The sequence below is a fragment of the Anabrus simplex genome, chromosome 1, assembly GCF_040414725.1.
Source record: "Anabrus simplex isolate iqAnaSimp1 chromosome 1, ASM4041472v1, whole genome shotgun sequence".
Lineage (NCBI taxonomy): Eukaryota > Metazoa > Arthropoda > Insecta > Orthoptera > Tettigoniidae > Anabrus > Anabrus simplex.
Genome location: NC_090265.1, coordinates 386,564,038 through 386,591,249, shown reverse-complemented (window position 1 = coordinate 386,591,249; position 27,212 = coordinate 386,564,038). Strand labels below are relative to the sequence as shown.

Below are 27,212 nucleotides of genomic sequence, written 5' to 3'. Positions count from 1 at the left end.
AGCTCGGGCACTTTGGGCTAAAGTGAGATGTCGGACTCATATGCACATCCCACTGCGGCCGCTGTAGCAGAAGAGAAACCCTGTTTTAATGACAATATTATTATAACCTGCGAAAATTCCGAAATTAATCTGTGTAATATCCTTCGGTTACAATGAGAACCCTTTTATTGATTCATCCATTACTACGAGCAAGTTCGGGTGCGTTAGTTTGTACCCGTTATCAATATTCATACACTACCAAATACAGATGACTACTCCAGCATTAATATTGAATCCGATCAATCATCTTCCATATCCATTCTTATCGTTATCAATATTCAATATTCATACACACTGCCAAATACAGACGACTCTACTCCAGCGTTAATACTGAATGTGATCAAAAAATCTTCCGTATCGATTCGCTGCTTCGCGCGAGCGAGTCGATCTTGAGCAAGCCTGAGGTCTCCTCACAACTCCAGTCATTCTCTTTGCACAACTCCGAGTCTCTGACTCATGTAAACAAACACTGGGATAATATGTTTTCACAATAAGTGTAATGCCAGCAGTTGTTAACTCCTCAGGATTAAAGGCTGAAGTAAACAATTGCTTAATTTTAATACTATATACTGAAATAAAATAAGAATGTGATCCTCCTCCTCCTTTTTCTCAAGATACAGCGGTGTGCATAATTTCAGAGGTTAGGTTATATAATTTCACGTCTTGTTTAATTTCAGAAAGGCTGTTCTCGTGTAAATTAATAGTGAAAATTGTTATCATTATTCCACAAGGAGCTTGAAATATGACTTCACAATACGTGCGTGGTAAACCTAGGTTAGGTAACGCCGTTTGAAGTAAGAAAATGTAAATGTTTGCCACTAGTCTCTGGAGTAATGCTATTACAATTAAAAATAATGAAAGCGAATATTCGTGTTCAGACTATTGGAATCAGAAAATACGAATAACCGCTGCATAAAAAACATCCGCAAAAATGTTTAAACAAACCAATTGCTGTTTCATACCGATTTTAATGTGTTTTGTGCGAATTTGGTATCTTTAAAGTCAAAAAATAATAATAATAATAATAATAATAATAATAATAATAATAATAATAATAATAATAATAATAATGGCATATTTCCTGACATTTATGGAAAATCAAGTAAAACATTATAAGAACAACCTTAAATGGAAGCAGTTTTGCATTCACCAACAAAACTCTGTCAAAATGAAGCACAAACCGTGCGTAGGGTAGATATCTTCCTGTTTTATTGCTGTCACTGTGTAAATAATGTATGATGGTACAAGTTATGTTAATACAGGCAAAGATCTCTGGAAAAGGTATGCTTTCTACTGAAACCTTGATTTATGGTAAACCCCTATTTAAGGTTAAAAAAATAAAGTCCCTGTAAAAACGTTAAATAAGGATTATACTGTATGTTGAATCAGTCCTCATAGGAACTGACTGTACTCTCAAGTACCATGTAAGAAAAACATTGAATTTGAAAAAATAAAATATACTTAGCATTTTATTCTATTTAAGTAACCCCTTTCGAATATATTTTCAATGGAAGATTGTATAAAAGTAACACCCTTGGTCAGCTGATTCACAGCAGTTGGCTGGTAACAACTTATCAACAGGACGGTGCCATCATGAATGCACTCTAGTGGGTGTTCTACACTTAACAAATCCTTGTCAACCTAGTCATTTACTCACACATCAATGGTATGCATGTATACCAAAATGGGATAATATAGGACCACTCCTTCTGGGTGCTCAACTTCTTTTTGACAGGCAGTGTATAATGAAGACGCGGACACTGGAAGTCACGTTTTTGTGCCATGGTATGGCCATTTCTGGCCTTGCACTTTTTATGCACATACCTCACAGTTTCATCCAAGACTTCTTTAAAGTGTCCTTGTTGTGGCCACTGAATGCACTGTTTTGTACAATGTGCATTTTTAAGCTATCTTTGTCTTCAAGGTAACATTGAACATTGGCTTTAGTTATGCCATGTTTTCTTGTGGTTGGACACTTATTCTTAATTTCCATGTGTTTAACCCAGGAGAACTCGCAATGATATTTTTCCGCCAGAACTCGCGCGCGGTCTTTTCAACCCACAGAATCCATGGGCCATTATTTAATGCACAAATTATTTTTTCGAACACAATACACCGAAATGTCATATCATAGCTTTATTACACAAATGTATGCCCAATCAGCTGAGAAAATATTCTACAAGACACAAAATAAAGATATATTCATTTCAACTGACTACTTTGAACATCTGTCTGTCAGAACTTACGGCTACCGATGTTTAAAAACTGAACTCTGGAAATGTAAAATGCAAACAATAATAAACATTAAAGAATGAAAACCCACTCAAGTCCCAATGCACCAGTCATTAATAATTTTCATCACCTATGGCTGCTTCAAAACAAATCTCGGAACTTAACACTGAGTGCAATACAGGAAAACCGTTCAGAACTTGCCAGATCTCACAAATGCTGAAGAATTTAGTCATCATCCCCTCCTCCTGTACAATTTCAACACTTTTCTCCGCGCACTGGACACATGATGGCCATGTGTGCTCTTTACATATGAAACGTGAACATAAAACGCATTTAGTTTTGGTTTTCCGATTCTTCTTTCTGTCACAATAAGCACAGCGACCATTGTCTTTCCGATTTACAGTTTGGTGACGATGGTCCTCTTTTTCAATACCCAAAATGCTACGCAAACGCATCTTTACATCAAGAGCAATGCAGTCATTCGATGCACGATGAATCATGTAACCATTTCATAGCATCATTGAGAGCTCCTTCAAATATTTCCGGCGATTTATGCCACTTCCGTTAGGCCTGTCTCTAAAAATAATAAAACTGTTGATGGCAGCAATGTTCAAAAGCATGTAGAATAATGTTAGGGGCCAGCGATTGCTGATTCTAGAGACAGAGTATTCAGACTTCATCCCGTCTAAAACATCAACGCCCCCTTTGTGGGTTATAAAAAGTAAGCATCTCGGCTTTGTTCGCTTCTCCTGAATCTGGGTCTATGTTATCTCCTTCATACATCGTAGAAAGAAGTACATTTTTGTTTTTTCTTGGTACATTTGAGAGAAGTGTTTGCTGTCCTCTATATGCAAACAGGCTAGGATTCGCTTTACGAGGCTTGGTTTGAACAAAAACTGGAGGAATTTGTGGTTTATTTTTCTTCATTGTTCCCACGATTGTAAGATTGTGATCGTTGAGCAATGATTCGGCTAATGGTACTGAGGTGTACCAATTGTCCATGGTAATATTGCGTCCAGACCCAGAAATTGGTTGAACCAGCCGCTCAACTACACTTTTACCACTGTTGTCAACTTGATAAGGCCCTTCCGGTTGTTTTCCTACATAAACTTCCATTTTATACGTATAAAATGTTCTGGCATCTACCATGGAAAATACTTTGATGCCGTATTTCTCTGGCTTATTTGGATTATACTGCGTGAATGGGCAACGACCACGAAACCCCTGTAACATCTGATCAATTGCGAGATATTCACTAAGTGAATAATATTTCATGCATCTGGTCACAAAGTCCTCAAAGATCTTCCTGATGTGAGTTAATTTATTAACTATCACCCTATTACCTCGATCATTTATATCATCAAACCTGAGTGCACGTAAGATAAACTGGAATCGTGTTCTGGACATTGTTAGGCGAAAAGCTTCAACACCCGTCCCATCTGTAGCCCATAAGTCCTTCAAGTTCAAATGTCTTGATTTGACTACACCTGCCAAATAAAGAAGGCCAATCACAGCCTTGAGTTCTACAATATTTGTATTGGCAGCATCACGTGGCCGGCTACAGTTAGTCCGATTTTTGTCAATCCATACATTAGTATAAGCTACAATTTCCTCCAGTACACCGTCAGGGAAATACAACTGCCAGGCTTCTAATGAAGATTGGATACGTCTTGCCTCCCTTATTGCACCTGGTAAATGAAAAGGTTTCACTATATTCAGTTTTCTTTTACGGCCTGTTTTACACATTACATGAGCATCCCACTTGGTTTTATTATCCTTACCAAGCAGATGTGGCACTTGATAGGGCTCCATGCAAGGATTGTCTATATCATCTTCAGATTCGCCAGACTCCTCACTTTCCGTATCATGTTCACTTTCATTCACTGAATGATTCTCGTCATCAGATGCTGTAGTGTCATCAAACGGTTCAAAATCACTATCGTCATCTTCAAACAAATAGCGCCTTGCAATACACTGTTGTCGTTGAAGAGCTCGGTTCACTGATTCTTCTTTTTCTACGCTTCGTAGAGGTTGATCAATCCTCTCTATTTCCTTCGGATCCATCATTTCTAACACAAAACATAACACTACACGCAGAAAGAACTATTAAGACTCGCAGTACGGAACACAAACAAAAGAACAACGGCAAACGCAAGGCCTCGCGCGCGGTGGAAAAGACCGCATCTTCTGTCGAGGTCAGAGTTTCTTCCTCCCGGTAACAATGGACAACAAATTTAGATTAACTGTTACTGCACTAGCGTTGTCAACTCTCCAGCGGAGGATAAGAGAAGCAAGATCAAGACGAGATGTAAGTTCATTGCAGATTACAAGTGAATAAATGAATGTGCGGTCGAAAAGACCGCGCGGCGAGTCCTCGCGGGTTAATAACCATCAACCTAGAACTAGCATCATAATACTGATGAAAACCCGTTTAAAATTTGCTGGCAATATCTGTTCCACGTCTCTATAACACGATGATTCAGCACAAAAATATTCCTGCCGTCTATAAAACCAAGCATCAGGTAGAGTAGACTCGTATATAAACTTCATCATGATTCGTATTGACAAACACTCGCATTAATAAAATCAAGATGAAGGTCTACCTACCCAATACAATTTAATATGATGTCCTATAATTACTTATACAGTGGGACCGGTTACCAATAATGATGTGAACATTGAAGGTCAACGAGTTTTTCGCGCCATGGTACAGACATTCTGCCCATCCATTTTTTGCACATGTACATCACAATTTCATCTTCAACTTCTTAAAAGCGTCCTTGTTGCGAGCCACTGAATGCATTTTTTATACAGTACCCATTTTTTTAAAGCTTTGTCATCACGATAACCTTGAATGAAGTTTGGTGCGCATGCGCAGGGGGTAAAGGAAAGCAGTATTGTTACAGTGTTAGCTGCCAGCAGTGTTGCCAACTTAGGTTTTTTCCCGTTAAATCTAGCTTATTTAATCTAATGTTTAGCGGCAAAAGAACAAAATTCCCGCTGTAGCGTTTTCCCCGCTAAATCTAGCTTATTTCATCCAAAGTGCCTCATGTGATGTGGCGTTGTGGTTCACCCAGTATGAATAAAGAATTACCCCCCCTCTCTCTCTCTCTCTCCCCCTCTTCCCCCACCCTATGTTCCCTTCTTATATGATGTGGTAGCAACAGTGAAATTAGCCATGACCACCTATTTGTGGTACCTGACTCACCACTGGTCCAGCAGGAGCACAGATTTTTTTTTTTTTTTTTGCATTACATCGCACCGACACAGATATGTCTTACGGCGATGATGGGATAGGAAAGGCCTAGGAATTGGAAGGAAGCAGCCATGGCCTTAATTAAGGTATAGCCCTGGCATTTGCCTGGTGTGAAAATGGAAAACCACGGAAAACCATCTTCAGGGCTGCCAACAGTGGGACTCGAACAGCATCGAATGTGCCTTTATGATGTAATAATATGACATCCCTTCTCATCCTTCAGTTTTACTATTGCCCAAAGATCTCAAAAAACTTCCTTACTTGTGCCAAGCTCCTCACTTTCATCTATCATATCCCACTTCCTTCGGTCAACTCTTGTTCTTTTCCGACTCCGCCGGTATTCGATCTCGATACCTAGGGAGTCTTTCACTATCACACCCTTCGTGGCCCTTAACTTCTTTGGCGATACCTTCATTTTTCGAAGTATTGGACACCTTCCATTGTTCCCTCTGATAAGTGTGAATAGATAATGGTCGCCCAGTTGTAAGTCCTGTTAAAACAATAATCACCACGACCTCCACCTGTCAAGACTAGCTCAGTGTACATAATTAAATGTCCATGGTTTACGATTATAGTAGTTTGCTAAGTTAGCAGAACAGGGAGTAATTTTATTCCCTACCCAATCAGCAGTGCTAGAAATATTTGGCTTATTTTTTAACTTTTTCTAATTCTCGTTTAGCTTTTTGTAGCTTATATTGGATGATAATCTGGCTTGTTAAATAAAAATTGGGTTGGCAACACTGGCTGCCAGTGGTCTTCATTACTGTTAGGTCGCGAATGCAAGCCGACCCTCAATTTATCATATAAAATTCTGAGAAAAAAAGTCTTCTTGGATTCAGAGAAATGTGGTAATACAACCTATGAGGACGGTTTGAAAAGTTCTCGAAATCACCGCTAGATGTCAGTGCTAGAGCAACGAGGTTCCCGCGCAATAATCACACATCCTTTGTGAGTGAACACGTGGCGTATCAGTGCTCTAGCTGGAGAAGTGTGGTAGAGACGACTCTTTGTTGTTGTTCCCGCGTAGTGATTCGTGACAATGGAAAAAACTGAGACTCGAGCAGTGATTAAATACTTTGTAAAGAAAGGTATGAAAGCAAAGGAAATTCATGCCGACTTTCAGAACACACTGGGGGACTCTGCTCCTTCATTTTCAACTGTTGCCAAGTGGACCAGCGAGTTTAAATTTGGTCGGGAGAGCTTGGATGATGATCCGCCAAAAAGTGTTACGACCCCAGAATTTATTGCAAAAGTGCATAAATGGTTATGAACGATTGTCGACTGAAAGTGCGGGAGATTGCTGAAGCTGTAGGAATGTCTTCTGAATGGGTATGTTATATTTTAACCAAAAGAATTGGGTATGAAAAAATTATCCGCAAGATGGGTGCCGCGGCTCTTGACATTGTACAATAAACGCACTACACTGGAAATGTCCGAACAAAGTCTGGCCCGTTTTCAGTGCAACCAACAAGATTTTTTGCGCCGTTTTGTGACTACAGATGAAACTTGGGTCCACTACTATACCCCAGAGGCAAAACAGAAGTCAAAGCAGTGGAAACATGCTGATTCACCACCACCAAAGAAAGCAAAGGTAGTGTGTTCGGCCAGAAAGGTCATGGCCTCAGTTTTCTGGGATGCAAAAGGCATTCTGCTGATTATCTTCCTACTGGCCAAATAATTACGGGGCAATACTATGCAAACCTCCTAGACCAACTACAGGAAAAGATACGTGAAACAAGGCCTGGTTTGGCAAGGAAAAAGGTCATCTTTCATCAGGACAACGCTCCGCTGCATATAAGTGTTATTGCCATGGCAAAACTTCATGAACTGGGGTACGAATTGTTGCCACATCCACCTTATTCACCTGATTTGGCACCATCAGACTTTCATCTATTCCCCAAGCTGAAAATTTCCCTCGGTGGACGGAGATTTTCTACAAGGGAAGAACTGACAGCCGAATTGGAGAGGTATTTTTCAGGCCTGAAGGAATCTCATTTTTGAGATGGGATCAAGGCATTGGAACATCACTGGACCAAATGCATTAGTCTACAGGGAGACTATGTTGAAAAATAAAAGCAGTTCCACCAAGGTAAGATACTTAATTCTAGTACATTCCGAGAACTTTTCAAAGCACCTATGTATCTTAAAACGGAGTTTTCAAAGAATGCTCATAAACTCACCAATATGCATCGTCCTGACTAACTATATGCAATACATCGCCCTTGACGAAATCCAGCCCCGCCTCTTTACATGGAATATAAGGATCTGTTGAAGAGGTATAATCAAAATGTGCCCGTACTCGTACTTTGCTTTCCCGTAAGCCCATCTTCCCATCAGCAGGAACAAGTTTAAATGTGATGGTCCCTTCCGAGTTTTGCTGAAACAGATATTATAATAAGGAGAATTTATACTAAAAACTAACACTGCATAGAATGCATAAAAATATTCATATATGGAATGTAGGGCATCAACAACTATAAACAAGAACAAGAATTAAAATAGAAACAAGGATCACAGTTAACCACTTATTACCATTATTGTAAGATATTGTTTGAATTTATGAGAGGTAACTCTAGAAGGAAAAAAAGAAAAGAAACAAGATACAAAGAAAGAAAAAAGCTGGGAATTGAGAATACTGAATGCACCAGTACATGATTACAGATGTTTACAATGTAGAGAATGTCACTATAATTTATCCACAATCAATGTATCGTATAAGTAATCAGCAGAGTCCAACTTGATCTTTCTTCTTTCCATCCTTTCATCAACAGCCCTACCGATCTCATTCCTTGGAACTGTCCACTCTTGATCTATTAAGTTTCTTTTACTCCTTTTCAGTTAATTCTTTTTCAAAACATACCCACCCTTACTTTTTCTGTAACTTATCTACATCCTATTTCTTTGTTTTCCTTCCTCGTTTTCGAATTCTGCAAACATCAGTGGGCATTTCATGACCAAGTTGTCATCAGATTCCACATCTGCTTCTGGGAAGGTCATGCAATTCAACATCTGATTGGTTTCTTAATCTCTGTTTAACTATAACCAAATCATCTTGGGTCTCTAGATCTTAAAAACAGATCAGATGTAAGGCTTTTTCGGGCGTTTGCTCTATCAACCAGCATTTCGTCTTAAGTCTGACACTAGACACATCCCACTCTTATGAGTCTAGTGTCAGACTTAAGACGAAATGCTGGTTGATAGAGCAAATGCCTGAAAAGTCTTACATCTGATCTGTTTTTGACAAGCTCTATTGGTGAAAAATATCTAATTCCCTCCATGGGAACTTAGAATTTTCCATACTCTAGATCTTGTCAAATTATACAAGTATCTTTTGCAGTTTAAGAACCAAGAGATAAAAAGAATTCCTTTATCATCAATGCAAAATTCTACTAGCTGGCTTACATTCCTTAATCCCAACCCATATCTTCCTGTTACATTTTCTGCTCTTCCTTGGTTTAGAATTGCATTCTCGTCTCCTATCACATTTAACTTTTCATCTCACTTTATATATACAGTACTATTAAATCCCTGATCTTCTTACTAATATATTTTTTTCAATGTCTTCATTCTTTGCTGAACTACTAAACATTCCTGTACTATTGTGGTGGTCACTGGCTTTGTGTATCATGACAACAGTCCATTTGCTATGATGGTCATCATTTCTTACCCATCATTATTTGCCAGTTCCAATTTCCCGCGTGTGGAGATAATTTATTACCCATTGCCTTATATTCCTCTTCATTATTAAATTAAATTCCACATTTCCACTACATGATTTTGCGATCTCCGTACTCACATGACCAGAAATTTGCTCTTCCTGTCAACGAACCATGACACCAACTACTGTACATCTATTTCCCATTTCAGATTTCTTAACCTACTACAGTGATTGGACTTCTAACACTTCAAGTTTCTCTTAGTACATTGTAAGTATCCATCATCCTCTTGTACAGTCCACCTGGAGATCATCATCGTTTGCTATTGGCTTTGCACTGCACTGACTGGGACATGTCTTATGATGCCAACAGTGGGGTATGAACCCACAGTTTCTTAAATCCAACCTAACAGCTCCATAGACCTAACTGCGTAGCCAACTTGCTTGGTGTCTGGAAATCTTAATGGAATACTCTTTTATGTAGGAGGAAGAGATTAACCACAAACAGACAGTGTGTATCCTTAGGAGTTAGGGCTGTAGTTTCCTATTGTTTTCAGCCATACAGTTGTATCATCATTTCTAGGCAATGCTGCATATTACTCCAAAGTTATTTTTTATCATCATCCAGACTCCCTGCAATTTCCAAAGGGTTGTTTTCCACATATGATAGACTCATCGCTAGTCTGATCTCTCGAAAATTACTCACTTTGTATGGCTGAAACTATGGTTTGGTTATCTGCTTCATTGGGACATTCAAGTCTTCCCACTGCAAGAAAGATTGCTTGTTTCAAGGGAAGAAACTTCCTCATTTTAGGTCCATAACTAAGGTCAAAGAACTTCCAGTAACTCAAATTTGTCTCAAGAGTACTGTTGCCATGGAAATGTTCAATGCACAATATTTACTTTGCAAAGATTTGTTAGCCATGGAGACAAATAACACACCATTTTCCCATATTTTGATAAAACGTAGAAAGAGCAGTGGAAGAAACAAAGTTTTTGAAAACTTGTTGTTTTACAAATTAGATTTATCTCACTAAGAACTTTTAAATTTGATCTAAGCTCAATTCTTTCCCCATTAGTTTTGTTTAAAATGTAAACGTGTTTATAAGAGTAAAATATAATTATGAAATGAACTAGGAGTACATGCCTGTACAGGTCTCTTTTCAATGAGCACTTCACCCTGAAATATTTAAGAACCACTGACACAAAGTGAAATACACCTATACTGAGGTGATGTTCATTATGGAATTTGGGAAACGTGCAGCAAGAAGCACATAAGATGATGAGAACAGGAAAGAAATTTAAAAGAAGGGAGGGAGAGAAAAATGAATGCACACTGAATGCATATACAGTAACTTTTTTTTTTTTTTTTTATCCATCTAAAGTAATTTCTTTTCCTCCTCTCAGTTAGCCGTAAGAACTTCACCTGGAATTTGTACTGTTCAAATAAGTGCTACTTGACATGTAATGTACACACGCCAATGATAGCCATTTGTTGTTTTAACAAATTAGCACAGGGATTATAAACAACTTATTAACTTCAGTGGAACCTGGTTAAGCACTTTTCCATGAAGTGGGGTTTTTGTTTGTTTTTTTTCTTCGGTCCCTGTTATATTAAATATGTTTAAGAAACAAGATAGTACCTGTCCAACCTGAGCATACCATGTTAGTAGTAGTATTCAGCAACAGCAGAATCAATGAACCACCGACAGAGTACATATTGCGATGTGTGTAACTGTATGAAGTATTTCTAAACAAGACTACTGTAGGCAGAAGCAGCTCACTCATACATATTTCTTATATGCAAGTGATTATTATGGTTTCTAACGAGTTTCATAACTTTAATGTTCGTGTTCTTATGACACATATAGTTTGCAATGAGAGTATTTTAAAATTCTCTATTACTATAAACATTTGTGTTTTTCCTCATCATCATCATCATCATCATTTTCATTTCCCCTTGTCCAGCTCCTACCAGGTCGGGGTGTTGATGGGACTTCTTTACCATTGCCTCTCCTTCACCACTCCTCTTCAGTAATTGTATCCCAATCCAGCCTTCTTTTTCTTATACTGTTCTTAACAGACTCCATCCATCTTGCTCTGGGCATTCCTCTTGCCCTTTTTTCTTCTATCTTAGCCTCCACTTGTTTTGGTATCCTTCCCCCTTCCTTCCTCATAATATGTCCAAACCACTGTAATTTATTCTTCTCCATTCTATCTCTACCCCTATCTCTTTTCTGACCTCAACATTTCTTACTCTGTCTCCCCTTGCCTTCCCTACCATACTTTTCAGGAACTTCATCTCACTGGCCTGAATTTTACTCTCATTTCTTGGTGTCAAAGTACAAGTCTTTGATGCAAATGTTAATACAGGGGTATAGTACATATTGCACATTATCTCTTTACATTTCATAGGAACTTCTCTGTTCCATACCAGGTTCGTTACATTCTGGTTGAACGTATTTCCCTCTTGTACACTTCTGCTGATCTCCTTATCCAACCTTACATATTGCATTATTTCACTTCCCAAATATTTGTATTCGACAAGCTCAAGGTCTTGTCCCCTGACACTAATGATTCCTTTTCTTTCTCCCCTTGTCATCACCACTGTTTTGCACTTCATACATTGATTTTCACACCATATTTCTCAATATTGTCATTTAAAGCCCCTTCTTGGATTTGTACTTCTGTATTGTGGACTCCTCTGATCATTATATAATCTACAAATAACAATATTTTCAATATCCCCTCCATATTTTGCCTTTGTTTGCTTTACACTTTCATCCATAACCATTATAAACACAAATGGAGAAAATACACTTCCTTGTCTTAATCCAGTTTGGTTTCTAAACCAATCTGTTCTCCCCACTGGAGACTGGATACAACTGGAACAATTCTTATACATTGCATTCACTAGTTTCCTTGATTGCCTTCCACGTCCTTTTCTTTTCAGGCTTTCCCCACACCTTTTCTCTATTAACCCTATTGTATGCCTTCTCTAGATAAAGAAATACTATCACTAGATCTCTTCCATATTCCCAATGTTTTCCATCAGTAATCTCATGGTAAATACATGATTCTATTGTTGACCTGCCATGACAAAATCCATACTGCTCTTCTTCTAAATTACTTTCCACCCTTCCTCTCATCCACATTATCCTCTACAATATTTTGGCTACTTGTGACAACAGTGTAATTCCTCGATAATTGTCACATGTCTTCCCGTCACCTTTCTTAAATACTGGTATTATTTTATATTATACTAATCATCAGGTACTTGCTTTTTCCTCTATATACACTTTAGCAGGCTATATAACAATGTAGACCAATAAATCTTGCTGCCTTTATCATTTCATCCATCCCTGCTGCTTTTCCTGTTTTAATTTGTTTAACAGCCATTTCCACTTCTGCCATTGCAATATCACTCTCCATTTCTGGATCAACCCCATTTACCACTACACTCTTTCTGCATTATTTTGCACAGTCAGAAGTTAATCTTGATAATCTTTCCACCTATTCCTTACCTCTTCTGGGCATGTTAATACATTTCCACTCTCTTCCTTCACTTCTTTTGTGTAGATTTTTTCCTTTCTCTTATTTTTTATCAACCCATGCAACACCCTTTTTCCACCATTTATATACTTTTCCAACTCTTGTGTGAATCTCTCCCAGCATTTTTTCTTGTCCTCATTTACAACTTTTTTTACACTTACTTTCAATTTCCTGATACTTAATCTTATTTCCTTCTTTCCTATCTCAATTACATTCTTGTTGTGCTTTTTCTTTTGTTTAACAACCTCCTTCACCTTTTCATTCCTTCACTCACCAAAGTTCCGCCACAAATCTTCTCTGCACAGCTTACAAATGTGTTTTTAAATATGGTCCATTCTCATTCCACACTTTATATTCCTGATATAGGGATGTGCTGTTTTAATTCCTCCTGAAATTACTCCAGAGTTCTTTTATCTTTTAATTTCCATACTTTTATTTTCTTCTGTCTTATTTCTTTTACTCTCACAATTTTAGCTATTTTCAATTTTGCCACCACTTGTCTGTGGTCTCCATCAAACGCCTCACGTGGAAGTGCTTTACATCCATTAACTGTTTACGATTTATTTTCTCAACCAAAAAATAATAACTATTCTGTCCTCGTTTTACCCAGCCATATCTAGTGATGTTTCTACCATTCTTCTTTCTGAACCGAGTGTTACTCACAATCATACCATTTCTCTCACAAAAGTCAATCAACTTATCTCCCTCACTTTCTCCATATCCAAATGGACTAATAACTTCTTTACCAATTCTGTCATTTCCAATCTGCACATTGAGGTCTCCCATGACCATCACTTCCACATCCGTGATTACTTCCTTGAGTGCCTCCAAGAATTCCTCTATACTTCCCACACTGTTTCCAGATTAGGGTGCATAAACTTGGAAGAAATTTCACTCCTCCTTCTGTCCTCAGTCATACTCTGATTATTCTAGCACTAACATAGTCTACCCTATCCACATTTTTATCCAGGATTTTTTTAACAATCACTCCTACTCCTTTGCCTCTCCTCCTCCATTCCTTTATAGGGTGTACTCTCTACTCCTCCTCTTCACTCCCTTTCCCCTCCATTTGACCTCACTCAGTCCTATCAGCACAAGATTCTCCCTCTCCATAAAATCAATCGAATCTTCTGATTTTCTTGTCAGGGTCATAACATTTATTATCCTCACCTTCATAATATTAAATGCTGTTTGTCCATTTATCACAGCTCCCCCAGCACAAGAACTGCGTGTTGCTTTTAGCAGGGTATGCCATAACCTTTTCCTAGGCTGATAATTACCACCACTCATTTTGGGCTATTGTTATGATGGGGTCCCCACTCCCAAAGGCATTTTAGAGCTACTCCCAGGAATTATTCAGGCTGCCCCTTACATGAGGAACAAACGCTCTTGCAGCCACCCCTAAAATGGGAAACAAACATTGCTGATGAATAGTGTACTCATACTATTCCCCAAGTACTCGACTGCCTCTTCCGCAATCTCCGCAGTTCCAAAGTCCATCTTTTCCGCTGTAGATTCCGTTGAGGTCTTCGCTCGTAACCCTGAGCTGGGACCCTTACCAGATGCTACACACCGGGTCAGTGTGCTCTGGGGCTCACATACGCAGGGGAACCACTACCTGGGCAGGGCTGCCTCTGAAGAGGGTCCCTACCTGCTACCTATTTAGTATAATTATTTCCCTTTTCAACCCTATTCTCAATGTATCAGTATTACCTTTCTCAACTTTGCTAAACACATTTTTCTCATACTACTACCAATTTATTTATTCTAAAAGAAAGATATCAGCTTGCAAATAGCAAGTGACCACAGAGGTCCTGAAACAAGGAACACAATACTTGCATTGTCTAGTTTGTATAGTTTAGTAATAGGGCAGACTCCTTATCACATGAAATACAAATTGTGATGGAGAATTATTGTGACAAAATTCAGTGAAACAGGTGTTAATTTGAAATAATAATAGATACTAAAAACTGCGTTAACCTAAGAAACAAGGGAATGAGAAAACAAATGATGTAGATGGAAATGAATAATAGTAGCACATGGTGAGGTTGTGGACCTCATAGTTTACAAACTATTGGTTTATAAAAATCACAAAACAGTTTGAAATCGCTGTCAAAATCATCTTAGTGGAAACCCATCACCTCAATAAGTTGTTTTTTGCTCTGCATATTGATGTAAATATTGTATATTTGTGCTAATTTTGTTTCCGTATAGGCTCTCTTTTGTTTGTTTTTTCATTTGCGCTTTCATTATGTTTTTTAGCATTTTTTCAAATCATATTATGTAAATTATTCCAACCCCCCTAATTTTTTTCACTGAAGATGGCTCAAACGAGCCGAAACATGTCTGATCTTGTTTACTCCGTCTAATGACGGAATATATGATGTATTGATTTGGAGGATACTTTCATTTTTCGCCATTGTAAAGTGAAAACCGTCAATACGGAATGATTCTAATATCTTGTAACAGGAAAGCACGCCTTTAGTTGGGGAATTAACCTTTTCCGGTCCAACGTCAAGGTCCGTCACCTATCGGTCTATTGTAATTGGTCCAATGTCGAGGTTTCAACATTACGTTTCGTTATACTTGAGAAGTTATTTATTGAAGTTCTTTGACCTGATTAAGGTTGATCGATATACCTGGAGTTTATAGAGCAAATTTTGTGCACAAAAGATATAAAATCGGCAAATATGAATGAAGAAGAAACACGTATGCACGTTTATTTAAACAGCAGTGACGATGATTATTTATTTGAATTAGACGAAGAGTTTAGAGAACTGTCAAGTGAAGATGAAGGTGTAGTGAACTCCAGAATTGCAAGTGAAACTTCAGCGACTGGACCTGTGCGTAAAAAAGCACAGAATTATCCCAGACCATCATATGCTAGTTCTGAAGATTCAGAAGAGAAAAAAGACACGCGAAGGTAATGAGCTGGGTGGAGGAGGGGGATATGGCACGCGGCAATGATGACGCTTCTCAGGTCAGTGTTGATAATTTGAGTTGCAGTGATGCTGAACATACTTCCGCACATAAAAATGGGAATGCAAACGACAATGGTGTTTACCGGAATGTAACATTTCATGATAGTGAACTTCCTAGACTAAGTTATTCATCAGGTCAGAAAACTAGAGGACTGCAGGTTCTGCCTAGCTGCATCACTCCACTTCAGTTTATGTTATTTTTCACTCCTGCACTGATGACGAAAATTATTATGGAAACTAATTCCTACGAAATAGAATATACGGTAACAATAATATAATTAGAATGACTAATAAAAGTTCTGTGTTTAATCTGACTGTAAAAATGTGCAAAATTAATTTGGATCAGACTGTTGGAAAATGTGACAGAAAATTGAACTGGAGACAGCGTTTCTTCCTCACTGCACTTTGAACAATAAAATCTGTACATTTCCCTTCCTGAAAGCACACTCAATATCATAAGTTTGATAATTTCTTTTAGACATTCTTGCAACAACACCCACACTTTAGAATACCTTGCCCATTTTGAAGCTTCTAACAGAGCACCAACAGTTAATTTACTTTTTTTTTTAAAAAGGTTACATTGAAATTCCTATTTTGATGGCTGCTCACTGAAGTCCCAGACTCTTTTGAAAATCTCATTATTCTTACCAAAATCTTGAGAACATCATTTGGTGTTTTGCCTTCAACACTGATGCCATTAACTTCACAAACTTCATCTCCCACATGGATAAGTCCTGACCTATCTGCAGCTCCTCCATGCATGATGCGTGCAATAACAATCTTGCCTGTTGCTTCATCTGTCTTAATTGTAGCACCCTGGTGAAAAAGAAATGTAACAATAAAAAGAGTCTTGAACTTGTTAGCATAGATGGTAATCAAAGTTAAAATAATAAATTTTACAATTCAATGAAGCAAAATACCCATAAACTAGTGGTATAATATTGAAAGAAAAACTTGTGAGCAGGATAATGGTTACCTAGTTGTACTTCCCCTTACATTAACACTACAATATACTGCAGATGTAAAACACGTTATGTGTCAAGAAAGTACTGCTGTTAGAAGAAACTGCATATGTGCAGATAGAATGCTAGTCTGCAATATAGTATTGTGTGTTCTTTCTTCACAGAAGCCGTTTAAAAAGATATGATTCTTTAATGTTTCTGCATAATCATATTGGCTTACATTAAAAAAAAAAAAAACATATCTACTGTATTATATGGTTGGGTTGGGTTTACTAATTGCTTGTAGTACTCATTGATCCATAAAGCGGACCCAGGGATAATGCTTAGAAAAGGAAGATTGGTAATTCAAAATAAACTTTCAACATATTAGGTCATGTTCAGTACATAGAGAACATACTGAAGAGATGATATAGATGTTGATTCCCATTGGGAATCTGAAATATTTGTCCTGAATGAGCAAATTTATAACACCAATATAAATGGTCCGTTATTGGAAAATTTATAATGTCCAATAACGGACCATTTATATTGGTATTATACTGAAGAGATGTCGAGTACACAACAAAAATGACCAACTGGACATCAGTAGATGAGAACCCACAACCTCCCAATTTTGTATCGGTTGCTCTAATCCAACTGAGCTATGGTGACCCAGGTCATATTTGTTTTGTTGGAAAGGATCTAAGCTACACGTCTGGCACTACTGCCATCACACTCCACAGTGCATGCAACCTAATGCTAGTGGTTTTACGTCGCACCGACACGGATAGGTCTTTTGGCGACGATGGGATTGGAAAGGCCTAGCATTTGCCTGGTGTGAAAATGGAAAACGACGGAAAGCCATCTTCAAGGCTGCCGACAGTGGGATTTGAACCCGCTATCTCCCGGATGCAAGCTCACAGCTCCTTTAACTGCACGGCCAACTCGCCCGGTGAATGTTTATTTAGAGTATTGAAAATGAAAATCCACAGGCTGTTACCAGTTATCCGACCGGGTCAGGAATGGAATGAAATGAATGAAGTCCCCATCTAGCGGCGAGGATAGGAAATGTGCCGGCTGCTGAAACCTGTCACCACACTCTGAGGCAATAATTAATGAAATGAAATTATATTGAAAAGTGTTGCTGGAATGAAAGATGACAGGGAAAACCAGAATACCCGGAGAAAAACCTGTCCTGCCTCCTCTTTGTCCAGCACAAATCTCACCTGGAGTGACCGGGATTTGAACCACGGTATCCAGCAGTGAGAGGCCGGCGCGTTGCCACCTGAGACACAAAGGCTTCTTATTTAGAGTATTATTTTAATTCATTAATTTATTTATTTATTTATTCTAGACTTACATTTGTGCTGAAGGTAGAGTTCACAGCCCTCTCTTACACTAAACCACTTTCAATAAAAAAATGTTTTTAAATATAAACATTAAAGTAAGACATGAGTAATTCTACAAAAACTAAATACTAGGGACAGATACGTTAAGATCAAGTTACAAATTAGTAAGGCAATAGGAGTGATAATAATAATAATAATAATAATAATAATAATAATAATAATAATAATAATAATAATAATAATACAATGTATTTTTCTTTACAATTTTTTTACATCACACCAACACAAATAGGTCTTATAGTGACGATGAGATGGGAAAGGCCTAGGAGTGGGAAGCGGCCATGGCCATAATTAAGGTACAGCCTGGTGTGAAAATGGGAATCCACAGAAATCCATCTTCAGAGCTGCCAACAATGGGATTCGAACCCACTATCTCCCACCAAATGCAAGCTCTCCGAAAAAACGTAACTCATTAAAGCACTGTGAAATATTATTCTACAAGAACATGGAATATGAAGTACTACTGAGAAAAGATCCTTCATGTAAATTGTACCAGTTTATAAAGTGCACAACAGGGGGGTCTGTATTCTGTGTAGTAATATGGTGCAGAGTACTGTTTGAGCACACTATAAGGAGGCCATAAGCATCATTTCTCATGACACTTGGGCAACAGAAGGAATGCTTGTTTCTGGTGTTCTGGAGATGTCAGGAAGTGTGAGAAGTTTCCACCCTCACATAAGAAGATGCAAGGCTGTTGTGGGTGAAATTCTGCACGTTTGGTTGATTGGACCTATTGTTCTAGAAGGGTGATGCATGCAAACTTGGGGTGGAGGTGTTATATCTTAAGACATGAAGTTAGTCTCTCATTCTTATCTTGGTTTTCAGTTTAGGCAGACGTGTCTGTTTTGGGCTCTGGCTCCACAAGGGAGTTCAGAATTATGTAACGGGATAATAGGAGTTGTATTTTCTTTAGTATGTCTTAACTTGTATCATTCACAGGAATTCAATGGGGCAATCTCACATCTTCGATGCTTTAATTTTGTCAAAATAGCGTTGTATTTTTTTTAGTGCTATGATATAACTTGTTTTGGGAGCAGGCAACCTTACCATATTCATGTAATTGAAATTTTCTTTGTTTGCCTGTTTCCTGTAGGATGGGACTAGCCCACTGCATAAGGTAACCTTCAATTCCAAAATAGGTTTGCAAATGGATATGCTGCTGCCTCACAACACCTATCCATTGTCTGGAAGTAATTATATGATCATGTTTTCAGAATCCCCTTGATGTTCTTTTAAATTAATACCTCTTATTAAATTATTTTTACCATTAATTTGTTGTGATTTAAAATACCCCTTTGATGATAATGTTTTAAGCCAGATGGCAATTTGCATCAGTAGGGACATCACACAGGTTCTGAGGGCAGGATCACAAACCCTCAGATGCCTGCGAGCACAGCTGTCAATTTGATTGGTTGTCTCGTTAAGTCTCATTAACCTGTGACGTTTTCAAAGGTAAGATCACTGTATGTAGTATCTTAAAACCATTTTGTGAGTGTTGACGTATACTTGGCATCAAATGTGCCCATTAATATCCTTGGGCTAGGTATGTTTCTACAACAATTTTTTGAAGGCTTTTAAGGAATTTTATATTTAATAAATGTTATTTTAAAGAAACCTGATTGTTTTTTCTCAAGAAAGCATCACCAGGTTACATTTCTGGCAGGGTTGTCCAGCACCATCCACATCCTATTGCCCGTCTGTGTGTATCCACTTTACTTGTCCTTGCTTTTGTGTACGTATTTTGTTTATCTTTCCTTGATTTCTTATTTTACTGTTTTTATGTTTTATTATAAATTCTTCCTCCGCCTAAAGGCTGCCCAAAGACAAAGAATATACAATACAGTGAATATTAATTAAAAAATATTAAGTAGTTTATAAAGAATTCTAAAAATGAAAAATGATTGTGAAGTTAGATCTACAAATTTAAACAATACTGAAACACAATTAGTGAAATTTAAAACTACAAAAAAAAAAAAAAAATTAAAAAAAAAAAAACATTTGAAAAATTTTAAGAGCAACTTGAGAAATAATTCCTACCAAACTTAAAAAATAAGTATGATTCACACTTGAGGCCAGTTGATCTTATTCTGATGAGTACAGGTGATGCTGCAAACTGAGGACAGACCACGAGAATTTTTAGCCCCCAGTCCACGAGTTCATCAGTGTTGATTCTGAAAACTCTCACGATTTCCACCACCTTTTTCGGGATCGTCCCCCTGGCACCAGTCGTAAGACCCATCGCTTGAATAGCCCCTAACTGATATTTTTCTGTATAATATGGCACTGTAGGCAAATATATTTCTTTTAATCATCATCTTCAGCTGGTTGAGTTAGATGCGGCTTGTAGAATATAGCCGGCTTTTCCCTTAATCCATACGAACCCATAAGCGGACAGGTACATGCTCTATCAACCACGCTAAATATCTGCAAGTTCGCCGTGCATCACTGTCTTATATTACAAGAACATGCCCGAGTAATATTAGCTGTAGGTGAAAGCATCTATGGTTGAAACTAACCTAGATACCTCAATTGGTTGTCTTATGGCATTCTTGCTCTCTCTCTGTTATTTGGTTTCTGAGGGGAATTGATGTAATTATTGATCAGTCGATTGATGTTTTGTTGTCGTAAAGATGACTTTAAAGAACAGCGTGTGAGCGACGGTAGTTCAATAATAACGAAATTCAAGTTTACCTGATGTTTTAGGTTCTGATTTCAGCAGTGATAGTGAGGGGGAAGTTCCTTGTGACCCTGTGCAGTATGATCACATGATTTATCAGACAGTGATGTTAGCGAAGAGGGTGAATGGCACGTTGAGCAGAACTGGATACATGAACAGAATATTCTAGTTACTAATACCTTCTTGGGAAGAAGTAGTGTGTGCCCTACAAGTGGAATTAAGAGATTTATTTTCAGGCAGTACTCCAATGACGGTACAGTACAGCACTTGCAGATGAAACCAATAGCTATGCCAGTACTGGTCTACATTTTTTACCAGCAAACTTGCATGAAGTACACGTGTATATTGTTCTATGCATTCTAATGAGATTAGTACAGAAGAGTGCAAATCACAGTCACTGGTGCAAAGACGTGTTGACATGCCGTATTTTAGAAGTGTTATGCCTCGTGTTAGGTTCTTCAAACTCTGTAAATATATACATTGTGGAAAATTTAAGATTTTATATGACTTGCTCATGTTTTAATTCTGTTTATTGTTCGCTTAGTGTACTGTGATGAATTGTGTGGCATTTCTGAATAATATAAAACACATCACATGATAATAGGTATTTGCAGTAGATCACCCACAGTACAGTTTTAACTGAAAGCATGCAACACTTGAAACATGGCGGATTCCTAGCACTGTCAATGTACATGGCGGCCTGTTGCATATGGGTTAACGCCAATCATAGCAATTCTCCTTGTACTATCATTTGTTGAAGACCATGAACCTCCTCGTGCACTTGAAAGCCTTTGCCTCAGAGGGACTGATGGTGTGGTGAAGGGTGTTTCTAAGAGTTTGACCAAAAGGCCAGAAACCCAGATGTGAGCTAATGTTTCCTTCTCACCACATCTTCCACAGTAGGTATTGTGATGGGAATCTTCCTGGTATGACTCTTACAGGCACCACATTGTATGTGGTGACGTATACCATCACTTCCGGTCTGAGAAATTCTATTCGCTCTGTACTGTTTCAACACAATCTATTTGACTCTTAACCTAACATTTGGAACACAGATCTAATAATCATCACATCCCCAGTCTCAGCGATGTTGCTCCATATATTGTTGAAGTAGGAGCTGGGTTAAGAGTTCTTTATCTTGGCAGCCCCTTAGGTGTCAGGTTGTAGTCAAAACACTAAATGATTTTCAATTGTATAATCATGCCATCCTTCTTTTTAATTGGTGAAATATTGTGCTATATACTGTATATAATAATTTCAAGTATGCGCTGTATATGTTGTGAATTAACAATGCTACAAAGAAAAATGTGGTTACGGATTTACTATTGCAGTAATACGATGTTTTAAATTAATGTACAGGTTGCAAAGGTATACTACCAGATAAGTTTATCTTCCAAGAACCATCTGCCTCAACTTAAGTGTTATCTCCATGTTCTACTTTCAAAGTTAACTCTATTACTGCAAATTCAAAGCGTGTATTTTATCGAGAATTGTGGTTCCCTTGGGCATGTTCGTGTTGACTTATAATGGATAATTATACCCCTATCGTCTAAATACATATCTAAATAACTGCCTACACATCTAGAATGTAACTTTCAAGACTGAGGTATAATCTAGAATTCAAATAAGTGAGCAAAACCTATTGCAAATCACGAATTTTGAATGATTATTAGACCTGTGTTCCAAATAGTAAGCTACGAGTCAGAGAGATTGTGTTGAAACAAGACAGAGCAAATAGAATTGCTCAGACTGGAAGTGATGTCATACATCAATCGAAACTGTCAGTGGGAGATTTTACGTGGTATATGCTATCTGTGTTTTTATATATTTATATGTAATTTAGGGAATTTTTTACTGATATTCTGTTTTGGTACATTACATTTTATTATTTTTAGCACCACCCACGGTACATGCATGGCTTAAGGTATGCTGCAGGTGTAATTTCATCCCCTTGCGTTCAGCCAGCTGGGTTCCACCTTCCCAGACATTAATGGAGAATTCTCAATCGAATAAGGACTGATCAAGCCAGATGTGGTGCTACACTCACCAAAGAGGGATGGCGGACTTCACGAAACAGCGACTGAGGTGAGCAGCTACAGACAGTTCAACACATTGCCTTTCAGTGCCCACTTTGAGATTTCTGGGGCACTTTGACAGATCTGCATCTTACATCCCATGAAGCTGTCCAGTGAAGTGATTTATAATCGATATTCCAATCTTGTAATCTCATAGTATCTCTCTTCTACTATGTACATAACTTGTATATAACTTTGTATTATCATTTGCTACATAAATAATAAATACCCATTACAGTATATAATTTGCACGAGTGGTTTAGGAGTTATCGTTTTCATGGAAGCACACAAATGGTTTAAATACTGCAAGGGGAGAAAGGAATGGTCTACCATCAATGATAATGTGGATATATACAATGATCATTAAACCGTTGATGGCCTATGCTGCAAATCATCTGATGGCAGAAAGTAAGCCAAGAAAAAATCAGCAGTAGATTGGAGAGCCTACCAAGAATGACATACATAGCTATAAAGGGGCTATGAGAACTATGCCGACAGAAGCTTTGAATACTTTACTAGACCTCCCATCACTATGCAATGCTAGAATGAGTTCATAGGCACAATCAGAGTGCTGGAATGCACAAAGACCCAATCTAGGACACTGTAAAATTAACAGAGTAATAACAGAGGAGGTACTACACATGCCTTCTGATCGTATTATACCAAAGTACAACTATGAAACCATTTGAGACCAAGATTTAAAAAAAAGAAGACTGTGATATTAACAAATGGAATACTGAAAAAGTAGATACAGTGTGGCGGACTGATGGCTCAAAGAATGGGGATGGCACAGGAGGTGGATCAACAGGGGAAGACCTCAGAGATCAATCCAGATGAGACTGGGGAAACACACTACAGTCTTTCAAGCGGAAGTGATAGCTATCACAACATGTCTAGAAGAAAATCTGAAAAGGAACTATAGGAATAAGAACATTTTCATTTTTATGGACAGCCAAGCGGCCATAAGGCACTAGAAGCAGTCCGGATAATATCCAGTATTGTCTGGTATTGCCATTTACTTCTCCTGAAGTTCTCGAAGTACAACATTGTCAAAATAATATGGGTACCACGGCATGCAAGTACAGAAGGAAATGAAAAGGCAGATAAACTGGCCAGGGAAGGAGCAGAAATAAATTTTGTAGGCCCAGAACCTGTATGCGGGATTTCTTATGGACAAGCCTGACACTACATAGGAAAATGGATACAAAAGAAACAAATTGAGAACTGAAAAAATACTCCAGGATGCAGGCTTGCAAAGGAACTGATAAAAGGACCAAACAAGAAGCATACTAAGGAACTGTTGAAACTCAGCAGAGAAAATATAAGATGAGTAGTAGGACTGTTGACAGGACACTGCCATCTGAAAAAACACCTACACAGAATTGGAGTAATAAGAGACAATATATGTCAGAAATGCAATGAAGCAGAGGAATCAGCTGAACACACATTTTTCGAATGTGAAGCGCTGGGTAGAATCAGACTCTCCACTCTAGGACTACCAGGTGAAGAGATAAAAAATCCAAGAAGACCCAATAAGAACAACCACAGCTTTGTGAAAGGAGCAGGTATATCTAGGTGGGAATGAAGGAAAAACATGGTAGCAAAAGATCTTAGAGGTCAACGCTAATTAGGAACTAATATTTAGAGGCTCCATGAAGAAGAAGAAGAAGAAGAAGAAGGGGTCCAACAAGCAGGCAGCTGGCCGGGTCTTAAAAAAATGTTGCACTGAACAACGTACGGAACATACATAAGGAGGGAAACGAATCATGTCGTCTAAAAGGCAAACTCATAAGGCTTATCACTATAAATTCAAAACTGATCCCACGCGAGCTGGGGTGAGCAATTAGTTTGATATAATTAACCAAAATACTTATTGCAAAAATATGAACATAGTGAAGAACATACCAGAATGAAGCAACATACCAAAAGAACATATGTTGAAAATAATCAACTCCATAAAGCAAAATTACGTCAGCTTTGACAATGAACACTAGACCTAACCTAAAGCTCAGTATGACTGACACCATATGATTTAGACCACCTAACAAATCAATCAGCATAATAGTGTAACCTGGCAGTTGCTAATGGTTCCAATCACAAAAATATTGACAGCTCCTTGCACAAAATAAAAACACAAGAAGCCAAAACTACAGAATAGAATTATTATTCTTTTTTCAAATAGAAATAGGTCACACTAACATATTTCAATACATTCTCCTTCTCTTTACAAAAAAAAGGAGAAACATTGGAATACACGATAGAATTAAACCCTGAAAACAAGATTGAGCACACAGACAAGTATAATTTACCAAGTGTTTCCAAATTCCAATGCACAGAATGCCCCAAATTCTATACTGGATAGTGCAGCCAAAATTTTGAAACACAGTAATTAGGACACACAAAACCACCGAAATACAACAGAGAATCTGCCTGTGCAGACTAAAGGGTGGGATCAAATGAACACCTCCAGTCCCACGGATTGTTCCACTGTGAGTGTACCAACGAGTTGTCACTTGGAGGAAGAAGAGGCAATATACCATCATACTCCAGCCAAAGTTAACAGCTGGCTTGCATTGTTAGGCTGTGTGGGCTGTGAGTAATGAAGCAATGCAATTTTTCAGAGAAGAAGGTTGTGAGCTAAGTGAAATTTATAATTACATGAATACTGTGCATGGTGAGAAATGTGTTTCGAAGATGACAGTGAAAGGCTGAGGATGCACGTTTTGGGCAGGCCGGTGAACTGCTTACCTTCCACACCCTGATCAGGCACATGAGATCACAATAGGAGAGTTCACTGTCACAAGAGAAATGCCATACAGAAGGATTGGTGACAGGCAGAGTAGCTCACGTTCATGTGCAACAATATATGGTGTGTCATTTAACACAGTTCAGGATATTGTTACAAAGAAATTGTTGTATCAAAAATTCTATTCACCTCTCGCAAAGAGCTGCTCTACTACAAGAACAACTCCCAAATTCTGCAAAATATGCCAAGTACACTTCTCATCAAATTCGAAATGAAATTATGAGATTTTGTGAACAGGAATTACGAAAGCAAATTCATGCAATGCTTTCTCTGTTATTGGTGACAAGACAGCTGACATATCTGGAACCGAGCAGTTGTGTTTTGGAATTCGGTTTGTCAAGAATACATCTAGTAACAATTTGAAAGTATGTGAAGAATTCCTTGGGTTTCAGCCTTTGGAAGAAATAAATGCCAAGTCAATCGCAAATTCAATATTGAATTTTTTAACAAGCTCTGGTCTGGATTTAACCAAACTATGTGGTCAAGGATACGATGGTTGTACTACTACGGCAGGACGTGAAGGTGGAGCTGCAAAATTAATACAAGATAGTTATCAAAAGGCTATTTTCTGTCTAGCACTTAACCTGGTAATAAATGACCTCAATGAACTTTGTTGTGAATAATTTATCAGTTACCATCAAGGAAATAATTCATTTTTTTCCTGAAAGTCCACTCTGAAGAAAGCAGATTTGCAACTTACCTCTTTTCTGTGAAACAAGATGATCCTCAAAGTACAAAAGCATTAGGCTCTTTTCAGAAAACTTTTCCAGTATCATGAAGGCTCTCGAAAATATTTCTAACTGGCGAAGTTTCAATTCCAAGACTCGACAGCGTGCACATAACCTTCACTGTTCACCATCTAACTTGGCCTTTATTGTTGCAATGCACATAATGTAATGGCAAAATACAGTGGCATTAAACAACCTATAACAAACTCCCTTCAAGCGGAAGGACTGGAGCTCTTCAAAGTTAGAGAACATATCTTGTTGCTACTGGACCTTTTTAAAAGCACCGATCAGACACAATTACCCACTTTCAAAGAATAATGGTAGAGTCTGAGGACACAGCTTCTAATAGTGGATTTGAAATAACGCTCCCTCGCCTCGCTGCCAAACAGTGTCACAGGGCGAACTACAATGAAACTAGGGCTGAGGACTATTACAGAGTTTCAATCTACATTCCCTACATGGACTCGCTGATACAGTCACTAGAATCGCGTTTTGGAGAACAAAACAAGACCATTCCATTTGTTTAGAAAATCCACCAACTTGGTTAACATTACCATTTTAAGAATTGCTTGATTTCTAATTTTTGGAAATACGACATGATCATTATATCATTTGCAACCATTTTAAGATCTTTCGATTCTCTCCATCCTTGTGTTATGAAGACATTAAGAAAGGAAGATTTTTTGAATTTCATGAAAGTTGTTTCTAATATCTACAAAATAGACAGGTTAATGGTGGACGCAGAGTTGTGGTATGACGTGTGGCAAACCAAGGACTGTAAACCAGATATGAATTTCCTGAAACTTTTAAAAGAAAGTAAGGATTTTTACCCAAGCGTAGGTGTTGTTTTAGAAATTTGTA

The 27,212-nt window shown here is 38.0% G+C and overlaps 1 protein-coding gene across 6 annotated transcripts in view; it reads right to left on the bottom strand.

The window, feature by feature from the left end:
- The window catches only part of metro (membrane palmitoylated protein 7-like protein metro), a 225,935-nt gene that overhangs the window by 122,606 nt on the left and 76,117 nt on the right, over positions 1-27,212 (bottom strand). For all 6 annotated transcript variants that reach the window (XM_067134964.2, XM_067134966.2, XM_067134962.2 and 3 more), the window contains 2 exons: positions 16,364-16,531; positions 7,708-7,904 (listed from right to left, as the gene is read on the bottom strand). In XM_067134964.2, coding sequence (XP_066991065.1) covers positions 7,708-7,904; positions 16,364-16,531 — 365 coding nt within the window. The remainder of the gene's footprint in view (positions 1-7,707; positions 7,905-16,363; positions 16,532-27,212) is intronic.